Source organism: Lagenorhynchus albirostris, chromosome 1 (genome assembly GCF_949774975.1).
Source record: "Lagenorhynchus albirostris chromosome 1, mLagAlb1.1, whole genome shotgun sequence".
Taxonomy (NCBI): Eukaryota; Metazoa; Chordata; class Mammalia; order Artiodactyla; family Delphinidae; genus Lagenorhynchus; species Lagenorhynchus albirostris.
This window is the reverse complement of record NC_083095.1, coordinates 174,355,826-174,380,186: the sequence shown is the minus strand read 5'-3', so window position 1 is coordinate 174,380,186 and position 24,361 is coordinate 174,355,826. Positions and strand designations below refer to the sequence as shown.

Genomic DNA, 24,361 nt, shown 5'->3' with positions numbered 1-24,361 from the left:
CTACGGCGCATTTACAACTGCCCTTAGGAGTAGTATTTTAAAAGCTCACATCTTTACTCTGACCTCGCTCAACCAAGAATCTGTCCTAGGGACCAAAAATTAAGCGCTCAATAAATTACCCATTGCTACCATAGAGCTCAAAAACTTCTATTGAAAACAGGCTTGCATTTAATATACGCACTTGAAATAAATGTTCTATACTTGTGCATGTGAATGTAAAATATTAAATTCACAAGTACTCTCTGCCATGAATCAGTTTTGAGCCAAGTCACTTAACCATGTATATTTACAGCTTAAATAAGTACCTTAAGAAACTAAAATAGAAAATGTTTATTATATCACAAATTAACTAGACACAAACTTTTATTCTGAAAAGTCAGGAAAAACTATTCTTCATGTACAACATGAAGTTATTTCTATCTAATGCACAGGCTACTCTATATAAATAGACTGTATTTATTAGGTCCACAGTCCTGCCTGGGTTTTTTGTTTGTTTGTTTTGCCGTACGCAGGCCTCTCACTGCTGTGGCCTCTCCCGTTGCGGAGCACAGGCTCTGGACGCACAGGCTCAGCGGCCATGGCTCACGGGCCCAGCCACTCCGCGGCATGTGGGATCTTCCCGGACCGGGACACGAACCCGTGTCCCCTGCATCGGCAGGCGGACTCTCAACCACTGCGCCACCAGGGAAGCCCCTACTTGGGTTTTAAATACAGGTTCTGCAGTTCCTGGCAATGACTCCTGGAAAACACTCTACCTTTAGTTTCCTCACCTGTGAAAAGAGAGGAACGCTGCCTATTTAACAGGATTGTCTGAAGATCAAACAAATAAGATGTGGAAGCACCAGCCACAGTCTGCCTTCAGTAAGGGTTTAAAAACAATTAACAGGAATGTTATAGCATTACAGCATACACAAGTTATAAAATCCTATCAAGATCGTAAGTTATAAAGTAAAACACAAACCCCAGAGTGTCTATACTTTTGTTTCTATTAAGGCAATTCTCGTAAAGTATTGGAGCAAACCCTAGGATAAACGTGCACCTCCAGCAGCAATGCAAATATCTGGTTTCGAAGGGAAAGAGCAAAGTGTTGACAAGAGCTGCACATTGTTTGGTTGTAAAATACATCCCTGGCTCACATGTTAACCACCTCAGTCTTCAGGATTTCTTTTTTAGCTTCTGAAAGTTTTGGTCACGTTCTTTTCGTTTTCTAAGCTACAGCGTTGAGAGCCGTTCCTCTCCTCCCTCGCCTTGCCCTTCTGTCGCTCCGACCCCTCCTGCCCACAGCACTGGGCACCACGCACAGAGCTGTGTGCCAAGGTTTGGCACCGTGACGTCCACTGCCTGACCCCACCCGACAGCCTCAGCTCTTCCCAAGCTCCTGCTCACCCGCAGAAAGTGCGCTAAACCCATCCTACTCACCGCCCTCTCGGGAGCGGGCTCGGTGAAGGGCATGACAAGCGTGTCTCCAATATGTCTCCTTTCAGGTGCAATGGGGAAAAGGGTGGGACAACAACTCCTGTCAGTCACTTCCGTCGACCTCAGCACAAGTATTTTGTCCATTTTTCAATATATTTTCTTGACAATTAGGCATCAGGATAAGACTTAATTTAACATTTATAAATATTTAAGAAAAAAAGGAATCAATTTGGAAAACTTTATCAAGTTATAAAAACAAAGGTTTGTTTTTTTGACAGTGGACGTACAGTATTACATGGTTTGCCGTTATTTTCTCTCTGGGGGAAAAAAGGGAAAATGAGAAATACAGTATAGAAGTCATTAAAAGCTCAGTAGATTTTTTAAACACTTAAGAGACATGAGTTAGAAGTGCCATCAAACGAACCAACTGAAAAGCCATTTTTGCAACAATAAGAGAAGTTTGAATATGGACCCTATATTAAGTGATATGAAGTTACTGTTTATTTGTTAAGTGTAGTAAAGTAACTGTGGTTGTGGTTTTTTTTTAAAGGCCTTTTCTGTTAGAGATATAAACTGAAGTATTGTAAGTGAAATGATTCATGTAGGATATGCTTTAAAATATCTCAGCTTAAAAGAAATTGTATGTGTGTGTTGTGGTGGGGGCAGGGTAGATAATAAATATGAAAACAGACCAGAGCATTCTAATGGTGCTGTTGATATATATAATAAACAAAATAGTGGACTTTCATGTCTATGCAAGTGGCAGCTGGTGTAACGCATCACACAGATTAAAAAACCAAAAAAAAGAAAGGTGTTTACGTTATGCACTGCTAAGAACACCTGTGACGTCGGAGAGTGACTCTAGTGTGAACGTGGTAGGGGGTGGAAGGGTAACAGGCAGGCAGGAGTATGGGAGGAATACACCGGGAACACAAGACACCTACAACCCAGAGGAAGGGAGAAGGGAAAGCAGCAGAGGCGGGGCATTAGTCTACATTAGAACTGACACACTGTGGAAACAAAAGTAAGACAACCTTTGAATGACAGCTCTTTCTGAGCCACATGTGAGGTCACACACATTCCCCTCACTTTTGGTTCTGAGCTGCAGCAGGACACCACCAGAAACTCTTGATGGAATTAAATCCTCACTATTCAAAATGCTCAAATCCAATGTAGTTCTAATCCATAAAAATAAAACATTCTTTATGATGAATGCATCTTTATGCATTCAAAAACAACAATCTAGACGTTTTTCATGTAGGATTTAAATAGGAGTATAAGTGAATTACACTGTTCAGATACAAATGCAACTAAAGTTGCATGAGCTGCTTTGAAAACTCACGCACATTTATATGTATTATTTTGTGATACTCCATCCACATAAAAAAGGCATTCTATTTCTTTATTTTTTTATTTGACAAGCAGCAATATCATGTTTGTCATTTTAATGTAGATACAATTATTAGGTTATCTGTCATATTACAATATTTAAGTTTTTTATCTTATGTCCTTTAAGATACATTAAAAAAAAAAAAAACATCAACTGCAAACGTGAAGGGGAGAAAAAGCATGGTACCCAGCCAAATTTCCACATTTCAGCAATACTGCACTCATTCTTTTTTAATAAAGTTTTAAGAAATGTCATAATGACATGAGCTTGAAATATCTCTAGGCATTTTCTCTGACGCTCATGACGTGGCACTGGTGATGTTGTAAACAGCAGAGAAACGGGGGCTGCCAAATGGCCAAATTATGGAGGCACAGGCCTGCTTTCTCCCACAGGACACACCGGATGGCGATGGCAATGACCTTCTCACATCCACACCGGGGGAGCGCGCGTCACGCTACGTAGCTGTACTCATCTGCTGACGCCTGGCTGCGTTCGATGTACTGTTTGTCTATGAGAACTTCAATGCACTTCTTAATCATGCTGATACTAGGGTTAAACCGAGCTCTTGACTGGCTAATCACCTGTGGGAGAGACACGGATGTTTAAGCTCTTCTCACCGGGGGAGGCACTGGAGCAAATAACTTTTTAGGCAAGCTAAGGAAAAAGCCCGACCTTTATGTTGTGAAGGAATAAAAACTGTGAAGAACATGGATACAGCAAAATCTAATAGTCATATATAACTAAATTAAACCATAAACTAATTCATCTATCTAACTACTCATATACACCCCTTAAGCTTCCACTCAACCCATACTCAACTTTCAGCTCTTAGCTGAAGTAACACCTGCTCGGGAAAGCTTTGCACCACACCCCCAAGTCAAGACCTTTATACACATTCTCATGCTACTGTATACCTTTTCTTTGTTGCATGTGAGTGTAATTTTATATTTACTCCCATATTATTTCAATAACGCGTTTCTTCCCTACTAGACTGAACTCCAAAACAGCAGGAGCCATATCCTGAGCTGCTCTGCACCCCATGGTGCCCAGCACGGTGCTCCACACATGGTAGATGCTCGTGTATTCATGGAACGAGTGAGTGTGTGATGTGGTCCACGTCCTTCAATAACTGGACACAAGACTGAATCGGTAAGACTTAGACCTCTAAATTCAAACATGAGTTTAATACTGAAATTTTAAGTGAGTACTGTTCTCATTAAGTAATGAAGCATTTCTTTATGTTATTTGGGAGTCGTATTATTTCTGTAACATCTTCACAAAGAAACATTCCTAATCCTAATACCCTCTGCCCCAAGAGGTCTTGAGGACTTTTCCCCCTTTTACCTCCTGAATAAGGGCATTATGCCGAAGTACTTTTCGTGCTTTCATGATACGAACTATAGCAGCTTGGAGGTACATTTTCCGATCTTCATCTACAGCACTTCTCGTCTGCTCCATTTCCTGTTTTACAGGGACAAAAAAAGCCAATGAGACATTAATTCACTGCACTTGTTTTTAACTCATTTTATTTGTGAGTTTAAATAAATCTCCAATCAATACTGAGAATCAAATTATACAATTATGTGCCCAATATAACATAACCATTACCAAAAGAATATTTACAGTGAGTTATGTATAATTTCTTAACTTAAAGTTGGAAGGTTATTTTTTAAAAAATGAACACTACTGTAAATTGTACTCAGTGTAAGTAGTCAATAAAGGAGAACTTAAGTGACACAGAGTAATAGTTTTCAAGACTGCTGTCCTATCAACGAGTAAAAATTTATACCACAAAGCTTGTAGACTTTAGTAACTGGCTCCAAGTGCACACTGGAGCAGGCTTCAAGGGCAAGAGCTGTGAAGGGCTCCATTTGACTCCAGCAGAGAAGCCAGCAAGGATGGGCCAGAAGGGCCTCTCTGCATGGAGCTCAAGGAAAGACAGTGGAGGAGAGGCACAAGCAGGCAATGCCACATCAGTAGGGATCTCATAACAGCTTTTAAAAGAGAAAATACAATCCATATTACAAATTACTATCGTTACCCTACAGGAAAATGAGATCTTGAACATTTTAGGGTTCAAATTTAACAGCAATTAACATTTGTCTCCCATGGGGGAGTAAGTCCCTGGAGCGGCCTGGCATCTCTGATACCTTCACATCCTGCCCCGAGCCCAAGGTCAGGGTGGCACATAGGAGGCAATCAGGAAACTTCAGTGATATGAATAGGCTGCCCCAGAACAACTGCTGCTGAGGTGAAACAAGCAACAGCAGATGTTCACCGTGCAAACGGCTCACCCGGGGTCGGACCCCACTCCAGACCAACAAGCTCACAATTTGAATTTTAACACCATCCCCCGTGGTTCATTTGCACAGGAAAGTTTGAGAAGCATTTTCTACAACTTTTCTTTGAAAAATGTGTTGTAAAACCTTCTGATATTTTACAAATGAAAAATATGAGATTATATTACTATTCAAGGTAGAAATTTTTGGAAAGAATACAAAGCAAATCCATATATGTTAATATAGTTTAAGAGCAAATATGACTATGTTCATTGTGGCATTATTTACAATAGCAAAGATATGGAAGCAACCTAAGGCCCATCAATAGATGAATGGATAAAGAAGACATGATATATATACACAATGGTATATTACTCAGCCATAAAAAAAGAATGAAATCTTGCCATTTGCGACAACATAGATGGGCCTAGAGGGTATTATGCTAAGTGAAATAAGTCACACAAAGACATATGCTGTATGATTTCACATATATGTGAAATCTAAAAAACAAAACAAATGAACGAACACAGCAAAACACAAACAGAATTACAGATACAGAGAATAAACAGGTGGTTGCCAGAAGGAAGGGAGATGAGGGGAAGAGAAAAATAGGTGAGGGAAATTAAGAGTTATAAACTTCCAGTGGCAAAATAAATGAGTCATGGGTATAGAATGTACAGTGTGGAGTAATTTATGTAATATCTTTGTATGGTGACACATTGTAACTAGACCGGTCATGGGGATCATTTTGAAATGTACAGAAATACTGAATCACTATGTTGTGTAACAGGAACTAACACAGTGTCAATTATACTTCAAAAACAAACAAACTCACAGAAAAAGAGATCAGATTTGTGGTTACCAGAGGCAGGGGGTGGGGGTGGGGAGAGAGGAAATTGGATGAAGGGGGTCAGAAGGTACAAACTCCCAATTATAAGATAAATGATGATTAGAGATGGAATGTAAACATGATAAATACAATTAACACTGCTCTGTGTTATCTATGAAAGCTGTTGAGAGGAAATCCTACAAGTTCTCATCACAATGAAAAGTTTTTTTCCTATTTATTTAACTTTGTATCTATATGAGATGATGGATGTTCACTAAACTTACTGTGATAATCATTTCATGATGTAGGTAAGTCAAATCATTATGCTGTACTGCTTAAACTTATACTGTGCTGTGTGACAATTATTAAAACTGGGAGAAAAAAACAAAAACAAAAGAGCAAATATGACTAAACTACGATAGCTTTTCCCTAAGATACTCATTATACTACTGTTTTTAAAATCTAAAATACTGTTTATAAAGTTAGTCAATGCAAAAAATAAACCAGAGAAGATGTATCATAATTTTGATATGAAAAGTTTTGCATTGGTCTCAATATTACCACTTGTGAAGTCCAATGCTTAAATATTTCCAAAAGAAACGACATTAGAAAGCATTTACCTGTGGTGTGTCTTTCTGCATTGATGTAGTAATTTTAAATTTTGTTCTTTTACTGCTAAAGTTCATATTTAATGAAAATGAAGATTCTGCATCAATGTCTTCCTACAATTAAAAATAATTCATTTACATTTATAAAAATAAAATCACTAAATAACAATTGTTGCAAATAATATGCCATGAAATTAAATAATGACCAAGGAAAAAAGACTCAACTCTCATAATCTTTTACATTATAAATATTATGTAAGAGAAAAATAATTGTCGTCTGTCAAGCAATGAAGGAAAAAACAATTCTTTCCTAATTTTATGCTTGATAGAATTTTAATCAGCTTAGATTTAGAATAAAGCTATTTTCTGGCCCAATTGTTTAATACATGACCACCAGATAAATGTGACGAGAGTCAAGCTCATTGGCTTAAACAGAATTTTAACATTTACATTTTTATGAAATAGCAAGGCTCATAAGTTTTCCATCACATTTTGAAAAACCAAACAACCAAATTTTTTTTTTTGGAATGCTGCAGTAACAAAATACCAATTAAAATAACCTGACTAGAGAAGCCAACTGGTTCCAATGGCACACAAGCATCACTTCCTCACCACCCCAGTGTGATTCTGACATCAGCCCTCAACGCCCATTTTATTCACTCTGCCAAAAGCGAGTGGACTTTTCTCAAGTGGAAGTTGTTAAGCCAATTTTTAGCTCTTAAGCTCTATTGGGCTTAAGAAAGCCACGCATGTCATACAGTGGAATCTGTCAACCAGCAGGACCACGAAGCACTTGGCAGATGGCACTTTCTCAATAATAACCAAAGAAACTCTATTAAAGAATGCCAGATTCATAATTAAAATTTAATGTGCAAACAACCTATCAATATTTATTTTGTACATTTTTGGGCAGTAAAAATAACATGCTTTAGAAAAATACTTAACTTTTTAGGCACTTAAGCTTAAAAATTTAAACTTAAAATTTTAAACTTAAAAACTTTTACTTATAATTCACTGACTTAATTAAAACCTTAATATTAAGAACTTAATGTTTTGTTAAGTTTCTGAAGTCAGAAAAATTAATCGTTTCTCAAAATTAAGAAAAGCTTGATTTGAATTTCAGCATATATGCCATTTAGAGCTATTCAATTATAGGCTACAAAAGTCATCATTAGCAAAATGAACTCATGAGAGAAATAAGTCGTAGGCCATGAACCAAAATTAAAATGAAGCATCATTTACAAGACTTTTTTCTTATGGGCACAATAATCTGAAGCAGGAGATTTAACCCATATCTGTTGCTTTTTTAACCATTTAAATATCCAAGACATACTTTAAAAACAAAAACATGTTACTAGAAAAAAAAAGTTATAAAGAAAAAAGGAATATACTATCAGCTTGCTAATTCTCAGGACAGATATTAAAAACATATGGGGGGGCTTCCCCGGTGGCGCAGTGGTTGAGTGTCCGCCTGCCGATGCAGGGGACGCGGGTTCGTGCCCCGGTCCGGGAAGATCCCACATGCCGCAGAGCGGCTAAGCCCGTGAGCCATGGCCGCTGAGCCTGCGCGTCCGGAGCCTGTGCTCCGCAACGGGAGAGGCCCCAACAGTGAGAGGCCCACGTACCGCAAAAAAAAAAAAAAAAAAAAAAAAAACATATGGGGGTTGGACTTCCCTGGTGGCACAGTGGTTAAGAATCCACCTGCCAATGCAGGAGACACGGGTTCGAGCCCTGGTCCGGGAAGATCCCACATGCCGCGGAGCAACTAAGCCCATGCACCACAACTACTGAGCCTGTGCCCTAGAGCCCGTGAGCCACAACTACTGAGCCCGTGTGCCACAACTATTGAAGCCCACGCACCTAGAGCCCGTGCTCCGCAACAAGAGAAGCCACCGCAATGAGAAGCCCCCGCACCTCAATGAAGAGTAGCCCCTGCTCACCACAACTAGAGAAAGCCCACATGCAGCAATGAAGACCCAATGCAGCCAAAAATAGACAAATTAATTAAAAAATATATATATATATATGGGGGTTAGTTGAGTCTTGAAATTCAGGGACATGAGAGTGACAGCACCTGAGATGGAGTTACACATATTAAATATGTGTATAAATAGACATCAACATGCTGTCATTTCCTATCACAGAACCATGTAATTAAATATTAACTAAACATATGGGGGAAAAAAACCAGTAAGATTTAGGACAGACTACAGTTTTAAAACCTCAATTAACCAGAATCCTTCTGCTGTCAACTCTTTAATAATTTTTCAGTAAACTGTCACAGTATAGGACAAATAAAATCAACCTATAAAGGGCACACGAGTACCAACTTAGACAGCCTTCTCTGTGATGCCTCAAGTTCTTGGCCATAAGGAGCCTGAAGTAATGTAGCTGATTCGAGTGCTTCTCAAAGAACAAAGGGCATTAACAATTATAACCTTACTTTTAAAACTGCAAACATCCCATGAAAAAGCTTTAATACTTATAATGCTTAAATTCCTTGAATTATTACCCCATACCTTTTCTGAATCATGGTTAATCATTTTCACATCGAGTAATGATTTGATTGTTTTTGTCAGTTCCTTCTCGTTCATCTGAGTGCTGTCTTGAAGTTCTTTATAGCTGACGGTTTCACTGTTGTTAAAGGCAAGAAGAACTGCCATTTGGTAGGTTGTGACCATAGCTACGTATGGTTTGCCCAAATAGTTCATTTTAACTTCACCTACAATTAAAACAAAATTGTGACAATAAACTCATCATTCAAAGAAGCATTCCAAAATTACCTCAGTAATAATTGTTTATTTCAGATATTTTCTCCTGAAAGAGTGAACCAAGAACTCTTGGTTAAATTGTTGCAAAGCTATTCCTGCCAGCAATGTAATCATCTGTTTGCGGGGGTGGGGGGGATGGAGGGGACGGCTCTTAGTTTTGAGTATGTAGTATAAATCATGGTTAAGCTATCATAACATTACCAGTAAGCTCAAACAATGTCTTTAAATAGTAATAGGAAGGCTAAGACTCGGGCAGAAAAAAAGTAAGAGGAGGTGGAGGTAGGAGGAGAAACAGACAGACAAAGGGAGAGCATGATAGCCTGCTACCAGCAACTGCCTCCTATGTGTGTATCTCATCTACCCCAGGGAAGGTTCAAGCATACAGGAGGACACCTGTACTAAAGTGTCTAAACCATAATTTCTGCCAAAATATAACAATGCTATTTTGTTTCATAAATAATGTTTTTCTCCCCAGTAATTTTCTAGGAACAAACACAAATGGGAAGAGAGACAAACAGGCAGATGCATTATTTTGTTGAAATAGTTGATGGAATAACAATGTTCTGGACCCTACACTATCCTGAGAGCTAGAAAGGTACATCAGGCTTAGGCCAACTACAGTTCTACCCATTCCAGGGGGCAGCACACTGAAGAGTTTGTTAACAAACAGTGTGTAAAACAGTTATGCACTTGCAACATGTAAAAACAGTTAAGGCAAGTCAAAGAACTGCTTCCTAAAGAATAAAGTTATGGTTTAGTGATTGTATTTCTCTTTCTCTCTCTTACACAAGCACACACACACACATCCTGCATTATTTGACTGTTAATGAATTATAAACTATATCAGCATGAGATTTGGTTTTAGGGCTCTATATTTTAACTCAAGGAAGCTGTATGTTACATGAACTTACCCCAGAGGCTGCATTCTCCCTGTTAGTAGTGGTAATTAGTAACTCTGATCAAGATTGTGTGCTTCCTTTATTATTTAATAATATATATTAATTCATTATGTAATTAAAGACTTTAAAGGATATAAGTCAATTCTCCAGCTTACTATGACCACACAGATGCCTATGCTAACTTGCCTATGCTAACTTATTTTTTTAAAAACTGATATTCAGAAATATTTTTCAAAATTATTTGGATAGGAACACCTAGAGAAAAAATTCCTAATCTCTGAATTTTCATGAAAGGAAGTTTAATTAATTGGAATATCCAATTCATGTAGAGTTTAAATAGACTACAGTCATTAGGACTGTCCTGCTAACAATTAGCATAAAGAGCACTTTAAGAGCCTCATCTCAACATTAAAGCTTAGAAAACACGGTGAGAGGCAAAAAAAAAAAAAATCATGTAAACTGCATTACACCATTTGTGCAATGACTGTTTAATCATCTCCCAGAAACAAGTATAAAATAATGCCTCAAGCACCTATATGATTAAGCTAGGACCATCACCTAGCTGTCACAGATGTTGCAATGTACTACCATGGGTTTGGAAACAGAATGAGGCTTCTGCCACAAGAACCCAAAGAGCATTAGGAGACAATGCAAGTAAGGGGTCTAAGTATCATTTACTGATATCAAATCCACTCTGCATCCCTTAAAAACAGGAAAACTTGTTAGTTGTGTTTTATGACTTTTTCTTGCTATTTTTCAATAAATTATCGGTGTCGGGGTACATGGACCTCTTTCCACTTTTTTTCAGCACCACTCTCTTATTACTCAGCTCATGGCTGGAAAGACTGGGGAAGGGGTGGAGGAAGGAAAGGAAATCCCAAATCTGGATGATTCACTTAATTACTGCTGTGTAAATAGAAAAGGAAAATGACAAAGAGGTCATTTAACCTTCAGAATAGGTTGACAAACTTTAAGAACCTCCAAGCTAGAATAAAACATTCCAATACATACATAGTTGAAAAATAAGACAACCATAATTGAATTGGTAATTAACAATTACCAGAAATAAAGAGTAGGCAGAACTCTCACAATACTTTAATCCAAGTTACTCCTCTACTACTTATCAGCAACCTAGTCTCTAAGGGAAAGTTTTTTTTACAGAAGAATGTCAGCTACTAAATGCTGAGTGCATGACAGAGTATCACTGATCTGCAACCAGGAAGAAGATAACTGATTCAAGCAATGATCACCAGTGGATGCTACAACCATCAGATACAGTTGTTCCTGGAAGATGGTATTCATTTGGGACCTAAGTGTCACCCCTCAGATCACCTGCTAATTGAAAAGGTCTCCTCACAATGGAAACATCACCTCAATCAACCAAGTGACCACTTTACTGCCTCTCACAGTGGGACAGTCTGACACCACGTGCCTTCTGATGTAATGCAACACAAGTACACAGGACCACCAAAGAAGTATTCTCACCAATAATATCTTAATCTGAATATATAACTAGTTGCCAAACAGCAAAATAGTAAATCCCTTATTAAAACTACTTTAGGAGACAGAATGATTATTGCTGAGGTAATGCAAAGGAGTTTAAACTCCCCAAGATAGATATTTAGGGGAAGTAAAAGTAAACTTAATCCAAATACATTAAAACACTGGTCCAGCAATGTTTTTTTCCTTAAAATCAATTATATTTACTAAATGAGAATATAAAAAATTCACAATAGATGTAAAATTAAAGGCCAACTACTAAGCGACCACTTACTAAGAATATCAATGAACATCTCTTTATTTCACAAACTACTGAAAAAATTAAAATGCCCAATTTGTTCAATAAACATAAACTTGTAAAGATATGTATTACTATGTACTAATTATTATGTACTAATATGTATTACTAACAAAATGAGACATCATATTCCAAATATAAAGTAGTCAAATAAATGGTACTTACAAGAAACTACTTAGATGAAATTTCTCTTAGGTGAGTGAATTTCCTAAATAAAGGTACGGCAACTAATCAGATTTTCTTGTACCATTTCTAAGAGACATTAACATACATGGCCATCCTTTCCCTCTTATACAAAGAGAAAGTTGATTCAATGTACTTTTCAAAGCATAGCTTTAGCAAAAGTAGAGAAATTCTGAGTGTTTGCTTTGGCTAACATCTTCAGGCAGCTTAGAGAAACTGAATAGAGGCTCCAATCACTCAAAGTATTAATCCTACTTTCCAATTAGTAGACCCCACTGTTCCAGGAAGAAGCTAAGGAAATGATTAGATTTTGATTAAACTTTTCTAAAACTGGAAAGTACTGGAAGTTAATTGGGACATTCTGGAAAAAGCGTTTACTACTGCTGTTCACTACAGTACCACAAATAAAAATCAAATGGTTAGGTCTCCTTGTGATGCTATAATAGTTAATGAAATTTTTGAGGATATCTGCCATATCTAGAGAGAAGAGGTTTTTAAGATATGTTTCATCAAGCCTGGGTTTCTAAATAAAATTCCTAGTATCTATAAAAAGTGATTTGTTACAGAAATATAGGAAACCATTATAAAATTCAGAAACTCCTTATAAGTAGCATAATTATAAAACACTATTAAAAATGCTGCACTTGCTTTAACCATATAAAAACGTGCTCAACTTTACTCATAATAAAAGGAATGCAAATTAAAAGAAAAAAAGTGCTTCACTTGAACTTCATTATTAGTTGCTTTAATGGTAACCAGAAAGGAAGATGAAGAAGAAAACGTTAAAAACTAAAATCAGGAAAAAAACAACAACTATAATTAGGGCCTATGAAATCGATTTCCAAATTTTTAACATAATCATATCAGGTAAATTTCATTAAACTAGATATAATTAAATGCATTTTACCTGTACAAAGATAATGTAACCATGTAAGTTTCCTTCCACTGAAATGCTGGCTATAAAATAATTCAAACTGTAAAAAAGAAAAAAGGAATCAAATTATTTTCAGCTTCTACAACCTAACTTACTTGGCTATCACTACACTAAAAAGTAAAAAAATTCATGTTAGAGAAGACATTAGAGCCCATCTGGTATATTTACTCATTTTACAGATGAGAAAACACATCTATGCAAGTTTCTGACAAAGATCATATAAATATCAGGCCAGCTCTTTTCACTTAAAACCCTGTCTGGGGTTCTTTCTACCAAACCACAGCCCTGCAAATTTAACTTTTTGTATAAATTCAGAAATTATCATTTTGAATGATATCAATTTGGACTTTATAAATAAAATCCCTGACCAAAACCACTACCATACGCATTTCAACATGAAAATATAAATCAAACCTTCATTTCTAGTCTCCTATTTGCCAACATATACCCTTGCTGAATGGACGGGTTGAATAATATCAGTGATGACTCCAAAAGTGACATCCACGATTTAACTTCCACATACAGTCAAACACTAATACAAGCAAAGCTTCAGAGGCCTGTCTTTGTATCTTTTGTTGACATTATTGTGAAAAATTAAATTTAACATTCTATTAACATAGCTTTAAAATTTTAAAAATTCCTCCCTCAGATTGAATGTAGGACATCAGTCCAAAAATTAGAGAGTTCATATCTTCTAAAGAGCTAGTACATAATCTACAGCGAGAAAATGATACTGAAATGTAAAAAAGGTAAAAACTCAACTTCCATATAAAACTGAAAAATAAATATATTCATCACATCACAATTCAGAATTGTGGGCATACTTTTAGCATGACGAGCCATATGTAATATACCTAAAGCTTTTATCTGTACTTCAAACTTTACTTTCTGTACTTTCAAAATGAAGTTTAAATAAAGCAATCAGCAACATTTGACCTGTAAGCTGCACTATGCCCACTCCTTACAACAAAAGTTCACAGCTACCAGCCAGGAGAACTGGTAAATTCTTTTAGCAATTTATTCCAAGATAGTCCTGGGAAGCTGAAACTTGAGCATTTTTTCCCTCCAATGGTGCAGCATTCTCCTCTATGAGCAAATTCACCAGCCCTTTGGCATGATAAATAGGAAATGACTGGCACCAGGAATACTTATGATTTTCTGCCTGGTCCTAATCTAGACAAAGAAAAAAATCAAAGTATGTCATGAAAGGATCCCAGAGGTATGCTCTGACTAATAATCTCCCTGGGTGTCAATAAAATTCAATTACTACTACACAATTTGTAATTATGAAACATTTATAAGGAATTTATGGACAAAAGCAAAATAAAACATTTTTGAAACTGAGAAAACCAAAGTTTAAAATGCTCTTTACAAATTATGTAAGTGCAAAACTAGCTTTAGAATGTATATTCCAAGCTCTGAAAGCACATGCTTTACCTCTTTATAGCCCTAGCAACTAGTACCATCATTAAAGTTTTATTGATGATATCAATATGCCAAAGAAAGCATTCCTTTATCCTTAAATTTAAAATCTGATTATAAAGATTCTCATATCCACAGCTAGTCAAGAACAAAAAGATTCAGTTCCAAAAGAGAGTAGTATCAATTCATCTGGTATTAAAAGACAAAAGTTGTAACATCTTGCTTAACGATATCATTAAATAACTGTGTTATCAAAGTTTATTAGTAATAAATATACCTTGACTAAACTTCTCATGTTAAAGTCAGGCTTAATAGTTATAATAATCAGGCTAACAGAGAGCATCTTTCAAATACCATTTGAGGGCATTAATTGAAACTCAAGGGGCCTTAAAAATGAATGTTTCATATTTGATGAGCGTATTCACTTCAAACAGAGAGCTGCACTAATATACACTACCTTATATTTCTTTAGTTATTATTCAGGTTTGTGGACCAGGTACAAAAGTAGATTTAAGATATACTGGTCTAATATGCAAAATAAAGTACTTTTCTTTTTTTTAAGATTTTCTGATGTGGACCATTTTTAAAGTCTTTATTGAATTTGTTACACTATTGCTTCTGTTTTATGTTCTGGTTTTTTTGCCCTGAGGCACGTGGGATCCTAGCTCCCCACCCAGGGATCGACCTGCGTCCCCCACCTGCCCCGACTGGAAGGTTGAGACTGAAGTCTCAACCACTGGACCGCCAGGGAAGTCCCCAAAATAAATTGCTTTCAATTAAAGCTTAATTTCCATAGTTTTAAGATACGTGTAAAATGGATGTGATTTCTGATAAACAGCTATATTTAAGGGAAAGATGGGAAATATCTAGACGACCATTAAAGCAAAGGGAATTAATTTACATGTGAAAAATAAAATAATAAATACACAGATGGATTTTCATTCTTATGTGGCTGAAAACTTGGATTTACTAGGAGAAATGTAAGGACAAACTCCCTCTACTGGTAATTAGAGAAAGTCCAAACTGAGAGAATGATATGCTTGGAATCATAATTTATAGTCAGAAAGAAACCCACTTCCTGTTTGTAAATGAGGACACTGGAACCTGGGGAAGGTCATATGTTAATAAATAAAGTTTAAGGGGTTGATTCCAGTACTCCAATAATTACTGGCAAATAATTATTTCAAGGAGAAAGAGAAGAATAAAACTTAAACGAGATTTTAGTTCTGCCAGCCCCCACCCTGTCCCTTAATTTCGATTGGAAAAGCAGGTTCTTAAGAAGAAATAAGGTTTAAGACTGTCAAAGGTGAGGGGTCAGTTTTCTTTCTCTTGCCTGGTCACAAATACATCAAAGTGCTTTACACCTGGTTACCCCATCCCCTGCCCTGGGATCATATTCTGCCCATCCAAACAAATGCTCTTCTTCATGAAGTTTCTAAGATGGTTTGCACTATCATGCCTTTTCAAAGACGCAGAAAATCCTAAATTAGACTCCTATTCGGAAAGTCCACCTTATGCATGGTATCTTGAAATCTACCTGGCTACTCTGCTATTACCACTACTATCACTATTAACTATTACTTCTACTTTCAGCATTTATTGAGTACTTCTTATATACCAGACTAAGCGCTTTACATATTTCATCTTCATATTAACACTCTGAGTAGTAGTATTATCAGTTAACAAAAAATTCGGAAGTTATTTGAACAAAGTCACAGAGCACAGTAAACGGAAGAGCAGACATTTAAAATCAGGAGTTATGATTCCGGAGCTTACACTGTGTTACTTGATTTATAATCCTTATTTTGAAAGAAGCAAAAATAACATACATACATAATGTAATGATTCAAACTACACACTGTGAACATCTCCAGTAAGTAGTGTAATGAAATACCATTTTCATTTTAAACTTCATAAACATATGCATAACTCACTGGTTCACAACCTCAAGTTACTGCCCAAGTAAAAGACTATTAAAAGATAAGCCTCCTTTGGTGAGTTAGAGAATCAAAAAGGGTCAGTTTCAAAAGAAACGAAAACATGTTCATCCACTCAAAAACTTGTACGTGAATGTCCATAGCAGCATTACTTACACACCCCAAAGTCAAAACAGCCCAAACGTCCAACAGCTGCTGAATGGATAAATAAAGTGTGGTGTCTCCACACAATGGAATATTATTTGGCAATAAAAAGGGATGAACTACTGGCACAGACTCAAACATGGATGGACCTTGACAGTCTTCTGCAAAGTGAATGAAGGCAGTCACAAAAGCACGCGTGACATAGCTCTATATGAGATGTCCAGAACAGGCAAATCTGCAGGGAAAGAAAGCAGATTGCCTAGGGCTAGGGAGAGGGGAGGGAGTTGGGGAAGGCGAGGAGTGACTACTGATACGTAGGGGGTTTCTTTTAGGGTAATTAAAATGTTCTAAAATGGTGCTGGTGGTTGCAAAGCTCTGTGAATATACTGAAAACCAATGCAAGTGTACACTTTGAGTGAACTGTATAGTGCTGTGGCCTGAATGTTGTGTCTCCCCAAATTCATATTGAAATCCTGACGCCCAATGTGATGGTTTTAGAAGGTGGGGCCTTTGGGAGGTGCTTAGATCATGAGGATGGAGCCCTCATCTATGGCATTAGTGCTCTTATGAAAGAGACCCCCCAGAGATTCCTAGCCCCTTCCACCATGTGAGGACACAGCAGGAAGTCTGTCACCTTAGGCCCTCATCCCACCGTGCTGGTACCCTGGCCTCAGACTTCCAGCCTCCAGACCCATAAGAAATCAATCGCTGTCATTCACAAGCCGCCCAGGCTGTGGTATTTTGTTACGGCAGCCTGATACAATGACTACAAGACTACATGACTAAGCCGTATGGTACAAGTTACATCTCAACAGCTGTTAAAGATGTAGTCTCCACAGTCTCTTTAAAAGCTTTGGGTAAGAAGTCTATGGTTTCTATTCAGTCACACTTTAAAGCCATTTTTACTTGAATTTTCCAGCTTCAATCTATTTTTTCTAGAATATTTCACATTCTACATATATTTACCTAAATTACAGCCCAGAATAAAAATAACTATTATAAGGGATAAATGAATTATAAAGATGGCTCAATATTCAAATGAAAAATTAGAAAATGATTGTTGTAAGTACTGGATTCTAAACTTTCTTATAATATCAAAATCCTTGTAATTTAGAACTACTTAAGACAGATAACAGGTTTACTAAGAATAAGAGACATGCTTTGACAAAGAACTGACACCCTTAGCATTTTAGTTTTAATATTAGAAACTACAATAATTTACAGTCTTCCTCAGTACCCTCCTTTTTAGGGAGGGTACTGAGGAAGAATAACAATAACAAGGCAGAATAACAATAATTTGTGAATATATTTTTATATCACGTGAGCCCTCAAGACTTCGGAGAAATATTTAAAGTGATATAACGTGAAGATAATTATTAAAATTCCTTAGGTCTTCCAATATATTTTCTGCCAACTTGCCATCTGTACACTTTTTTCCAATTCCTGGGGAATCGCAAATGTAGATGAAGGAGCCTGAGTAAGAGGCCATGCACCAGCCTAGAAGGAGAAAAGTCAAATAGTTAAACATCTCACTTGAAAGTAAATGTTTACAAAATGATTTAAGCAACTAAAGCACCTTTTTCTCCTTCCTCAAAATGTTGATAAAACCCACCAGCATTACTATCAAGGCACGGTTCATTCCAGATCAATATAACATATAACTTTAGAAGCTATAATATTCTGATTGAAAGAAAGGTAATCAGGCATCAATCTATTAATCATTTGTATCAGAGTATTTGAAATGGTTAGTAAATGCTCACAATGAAACACATATTCATACCTGTAGAACATATATTTGAAAACTAATTCCCAAATCTATTACTGTGTCTTGATTTTTGATAAAATTGTTGAACTTATTGTTCAGATCCGCACTGACACTCATATCTGTGTACATCCGATGTAGCTTGCTGGTAAATTCATAACCACAGGCTTGCTGTAAAAGAAAGTTTTAAAAAACATATGACTTAAAAACAAAAATAATAAACCATACTTATTATTAAGAATGCTTTGCTACTGCTAGGTCTATGGTCAAAGGTCCTGCTTGTACACTTACACCAAAGGCCTGTATTATTCATGACCCAAAGCAGCTATTCAAAACCTTTCAAAAGTTCCTTTTTTTTAATGCAGATTAAATAAGTGAATGAAAACAAATATTTATGAAACAACAAATTTCCCTTTAAAACAAGAACTTTTCTATAAATCTGTATATCATTTCAACACTACAAAATGCTCCATTACTGAATGTAAGATGATACCTTATAATGTTTACAGATAGTATCAAATACACATGAAAGATAACTGGGAATATCTGTTAAAAAGGAGGGGTACTGAGGCAGATTTTTAACACCATTAACTGAGTAATGAAGAAATCTATTTCTTTGAAGTTATTCAAACTCTGCCATCACCAGGTCAGAAAATCTGGATCTCTAATCTTGGGATATAAAAAGTTTTGTTAACATTACCTCTAAAAATTAAAGGGTAAATTATTTTTGGTATATTTAAAAAGGACCACATATTCAATGCATACCATACAGGAAAATTATCAACTATTGAAAAACTCAGGTTAAATAAAATTAGCAACTGCTTATCTTATCAGTGTGTAAGCTAAAATGACATAAAAGTGAACTGAAATTCAAATGCACTCCACAAAACTTGTACTTAAAGGAATATTTTAGGTGTGTTCCTTTATACGTAATACAAGTTTTTTGTAAAGTTAACACGTTATCTTGTGGATGATTCTATATCAACATATAGAGAGACTTTGTCCTTTAATACAGCATTTGCATATCCCACCATGAGACTACACCACTTTACATTTAACCAGTCAACTGTTGATGAATTATTTCCTGTTATTACTCATATTGCTACAGTGAACATCTTTGTGTGCTAGTGGAATAATTTCTAGGACACTATCATATCAAAGGCCTACAGTACCTTTAATTTATTGATCATGGCTTCTTCAGAATCCATAGACATGGATAACCCATGAATTAAACGTTTCGCCAGCATTCTTGCGTAGAACTACATTAAAAAATATTTTAAAAGATTACTTCCTTTCTGATGATTTAAAGTTCAAAAATAAATCAAAGCTGACACATAAAACCTCTCGATTCACAACTTACCTTTTGAAAAACATCCTTATCGTCGATATATTTAAAGACAGTAATAAAGCTCGTGAGCTTGTCCTCTACTTCATTCTCTGTCATCCCCTTGGCTGATTTCTTCAGCAAGTTGTCACAGTACTTAGCGAGCTCAAATAGAAATTGACAGTAACGCTTTCAGAGGGCCCTTCTCAAAGGAGGCACAGTGGCAACAACACAAAATAAGATCACGGTCTTTGCCATCCTCAAGCTTATGTTTTAATAATCATGGACATGCACTAAAGAACTTGAAATATATGTCATCAGGGAAATTTTTAAAAAACTATAAACAGTAAAAAATCTAATCAACCCTGAATGATCAATACAGCAATGATATAAGTAATTAAGTTGCTTTTTTTTTTTTTGGCGGTACACGGGCCTCTCACTGTTGTGGCCTCTCCCATTGCGGAGCACAGGCTCTGGACGCGCAGGCTCAGCGGCCATGGCTCACAGGCCCAGCCCCTCCGCGGCATGTGGGATCTTCCTGGACCGGGGCACGGACCCGTGTCCCCTGCATCGGCAGGCGGACTCTCAACCACTGCGCCACCAGGGAAGCCCAGTAATTAAGTTTTGATGGAACACCTAGGTGAGTTTTGAGCAGTTCTGTCATTTCTGACATTACATAAGTACTTTTTAAAAATCTCACAACAACCTTGTAAGCAAGTTTCCTTTAAAGGTTATCAAACATTTTTCATCAAATTCCCTTTAGATCTCAGATAAAATAAAATCTCCATGTAAAGTAATGCAAATTATTTTAAAGCAGTCATACTTTCCAACCCAAACATTGTAAAATGGAATATTTTCTCCTTCAATTATTTCTTAAGAAAAGGCTACAGACATGACCTACTGCATTCCTTAAATAAAAGCCAAATGATATACAGTGTTGATATGTTTTTATTTTTAATAATTAATTTCAACCAGTTTTTTAAAAAATGCTACAAAAACAAATTAATTTGACATTCACCTCAGCTTTCATTTTCTAATGCTGACTTTTCATATGTTTACATTTATGCAACCATCAAACTTACCAATTCAGGTGCTTTGCAAACAGACTTGGGTTCTCTGTAATTTACAACTGATGTAAGGGCCTATATAGAAGACAGACCAGGAATTAGCCACCATTAATAGGGTAAAAACACAGCTGGCTCTATATATGCTATAATCTGTACGTCCAAAAATTACTACCCCACATAAAACATGGCATTTTGGGGGTAGTTTGTTAATACTGTTGTCATATCTAACACAGGGTAAACTCCTCTCACTGTGTCCCTCATGGTAATTATATAATGATTACATATAATCCTGTTCCTACTGAAAGATACTCTTCATAACTCATTACTGATATTTGAATACACATAAAATAAGACTATATTTTCAAAAATCTTACAACAACCATGTAGGCAAATTTAAATTTAAAAATTTGTAAAATATAATATTGACTTTTCTTTCAAATATTATTCATTATAGCCTAAGTATTATATTCAAAGGAAAAATGAGCAATAAAGAATATTAAAATTATACATGTATTTTTCAGAACATACTAGTGTATTAACAAGTCTCCTTTTATAGCATAATCATGGGAAGTTCAATTCCCATATAATTCAAGCATTCAATCATTCAATTACTCACTTAAAAGTTAAGTTACACACTTCTATTTTGACTTTCACTATGAAATTGGTTGGTTAAGGTGAATCTCCATCTCCAGATTAGAAATCTCACAATTAGAAGCCCTAATTCTGAAACTACCTTAAAGAATAATGATTACATGAAGAAAATCATATATAGATAAGAATATATGTATTAAAAAGTTACCTTATCCAACGCACTCATAAAGTGCTGATCACCATTCAAAACAGTGTTGATAAGCTGAACAAATTTACCATGTACTTCCAGAACTGACTCCACAAATAGTGTTGGCATCTAAAAATATGAAATACAAAGTACAAAACCACATTTTAAGAAGTTCAAGGGTATAATTTGGCTTAGTGAAGAGTTGTTTAAGAGTAAAGTTTTCCCTAAGCAAATAATGTTACACACGACACACACCCTCAAAAAATGTTTTTAGCTAAGACGGTCTTAAAAATCTAAAACTTTGATGTTGAAATTAGCTGTCATTCAACACTGGAAATGCAGGACTGTAGTTCCTCTGCTAGAAGAACCCATGGAAAAAACACTTCTCTCTGGTGCTGGAATTCTGTATCTTAAGTGTAACAAGATACAATCTCAGAACTACCAGGCCTATCACTTTCATAGAGGATTATGTAAATAAAAACGGCCTTCAAAGGCACTGAAGGCTGAGAGAGAGAAGGGAAGTTAAAAAGCCATTATCTGTGAAAACTGAGACCCCTAGAGTTGGGCAGTACAGTTCCCCACATCTCAGAGAGAAGAAATACCTAGTAGTGCAGAAGTGAGTTTTCATTCTTAATGGAGATAACTATGAAGTTAGACCTAAGACTTCTAAGTCAGCTAAAATTATCTGAGTCTCCTACAAACGCATTCTCTTGTATTTGCATCTCCCAGGCCTTGACACCAAACTCTATGCCTCTATGCCCAATGTCATTCCACACCCTGAATCTGTAAAACTAATATAAATTAAGAAACCTAATAAATAATACAGGCTATTAGATCTAAGCAATATAAATTAATAGTTTTACAAAAAATGGGAAAGCTTATGCATTACTGTGGCAGGACATAACATCTAAGAATTATCTGCCAAAGACAAATAAATCTACAACTAAGGAGATCAGCATTTAATAAATGCTCCTGAACAATGAGGTCTATACACAGATCACTGCATCACAGGAGGAGCAAACAGCTCTACACAGGAAAGAGAAGTGACATGTGATGTCATGTCTATCTTATTTGTCAACCATCACTAGTAAAAACAAAGAAGGTGGTCCAACAAAATTTGACAATAGGAACACACTTTGATAGGAGACACCTTATTGTAAACAGTAATTTAAATGGCAGGGAACTCTTAAGATGGGGATTAAGGATATGAAGGTCACTGCTGGGTATTTTGAGTAGTAAGCATATATTTAGGGAAGATAGTTTTAATCCAAATTTGCTTCCCGGGCTATCAAATCCAGGGCATGTAAAAGGAAATCAAATTGTAAGTTGTCTATATTATCACTGATTAATACCATTACCACTACAACTAACTAAACATTAATGCCAGTTACACAGAAACAAGACTGTTTAGAAACAGCAAACAGGGACTTCCATGGCGGCGCAGTGGTTAAGAATCTGCCTGCTAATGCAGAGGACATGGGTTCAAGCCCTGGTCCAGGAAGATCCCACATGCTGTGGAGCAACTAAGCCCGTGAGCCACAACTACTGAGCCTGTGCTCTAGAGCCTGTGAGCCACAACTACTGAGCCCTCATGCCACAACTACTGAGTCCGAGAGCCTAGAGCCCGTGCTCTGCAACAAGAGAAGCCACCGCAATGAGAAGCCCGCGCACCGCAACGAAGAGTAGCCCCCGCTCACCGCAACTAGAGAAAGCCAGCGCACAGCAACGAAGACCCAACACAGCCAAAAATTAATTATTAATTAAAAAAAAAAGAAACAGCAAACATACTTTTCTGTGAGAAATTAATTAACAATTGCTAAATGAACACAACAGTGTGTAGGAAGAAGTTTATCTTATTCACTGATTTTCTAGTAATTGATAATTCCAAAATGTGTCCAACAACTTCTAGGTTTGAACATTTTAATAAAGACGTTTCATTTATTGGCATGGTAGGACTTTTCTTTCATGCTTTTAAACAGTAAAGTCAAAAGAAAAACTCCATGATAATCTGATTAAGAGAAAAATTTTCCAGTTCCTTATGTAACTCACATTTTCCTGAGTAAGATTACTGGTTGCTCTAAGGCCCTCATCATGGATATGATTTTGCAGCTCCTGAATCATATGAGGTAAACCAGTGGACACAGCACGGAGTAAGACATACATATTTGCCATGTCTGAGGGGAAAAAGAAATTTATTATTAAATTTCCAAATAGTTTAAAAATGTTTTTAATATAATAGGTAATATATGGTTCCAAATGCAGAATTACAGAAGAGTATGCAGAGCCAGATCCCCACACCTTTCTCCCAATCACCCCATCCTCCTCCCCTGGGAAAGCAACGTTGTGGTTGTTTAGTATCTTCTCAAAGCTGTTTCCTACCCATTCAAGCAAATACGCTATTCTTCCCTCTGCCCCTTTTTATACTAATAGGGTAGCGTATTTCAGGTACTATAAACAACACTTTAACTTAGAGATCTTTTTACATCAGTACACAAAGCATTTCCTCATATTTTACAACTGCTTAGCACTCCACTTTATGGCTACATTACAACAATTCCTTAACAATTGATGGGAATTTGGTTGTTTCCAATCTCTTGATATTGCAATGTTACAATTAATAATCCTGCATATGGGCAAGAATATCTGCAGTATAAATCCCTGGAAGTGGGACTGCCATGCAAAGCTTGGTCTTGCAGAAGGACCTTCTAGACAGAGCTCCCAGTGGCCAGGAGCTCCCTTGCCAACAAATGTTGTGATCTTTGCACTGAGAGGTGGAAAATGATATCTCAGTGTAGTGGGTTTTATTTTAAACTTTTTACT

At 36.5% G+C, this 24,361-nt stretch overlaps 1 protein-coding gene across 3 annotated transcripts in view; it reads right to left on the bottom strand.

Annotated features, from left to right (window-relative positions):
• Positions 1-1,640: 1,640 nt before the first annotated feature.
• The window catches only part of CUL2 (cullin 2), an 82,671-nt gene continuing 59,950 nt past the window's right edge, over positions 1,641-24,361 (bottom strand). For 2 of the 3 annotated variants that reach the window (XM_060160936.1, XM_060160935.1), the window contains exons 10-21: positions 23,591-23,715; positions 21,563-21,670; positions 20,779-20,838; positions 19,733-19,861; positions 19,545-19,631; positions 18,391-18,543; positions 18,030-18,107; positions 13,081-13,147; positions 9,042-9,244; positions 6,535-6,636; positions 4,151-4,267; positions 1,641-3,387 (exon numbers count right to left, since the gene is read on the bottom strand). In XM_060160936.1, coding sequence (XP_060016919.1) covers positions 3,256-3,387; positions 4,151-4,267; positions 6,535-6,636; positions 9,042-9,244; positions 13,081-13,147; positions 18,030-18,107; positions 18,391-18,543; positions 19,545-19,631; positions 19,733-19,861; positions 20,779-20,838; positions 21,563-21,670; positions 23,591-23,715 — 1,361 coding nt within the window. In that variant the 3' untranslated portion in view covers positions 1,641-3,255. The other variant, XM_060160938.1, reaches the window with a different exon arrangement.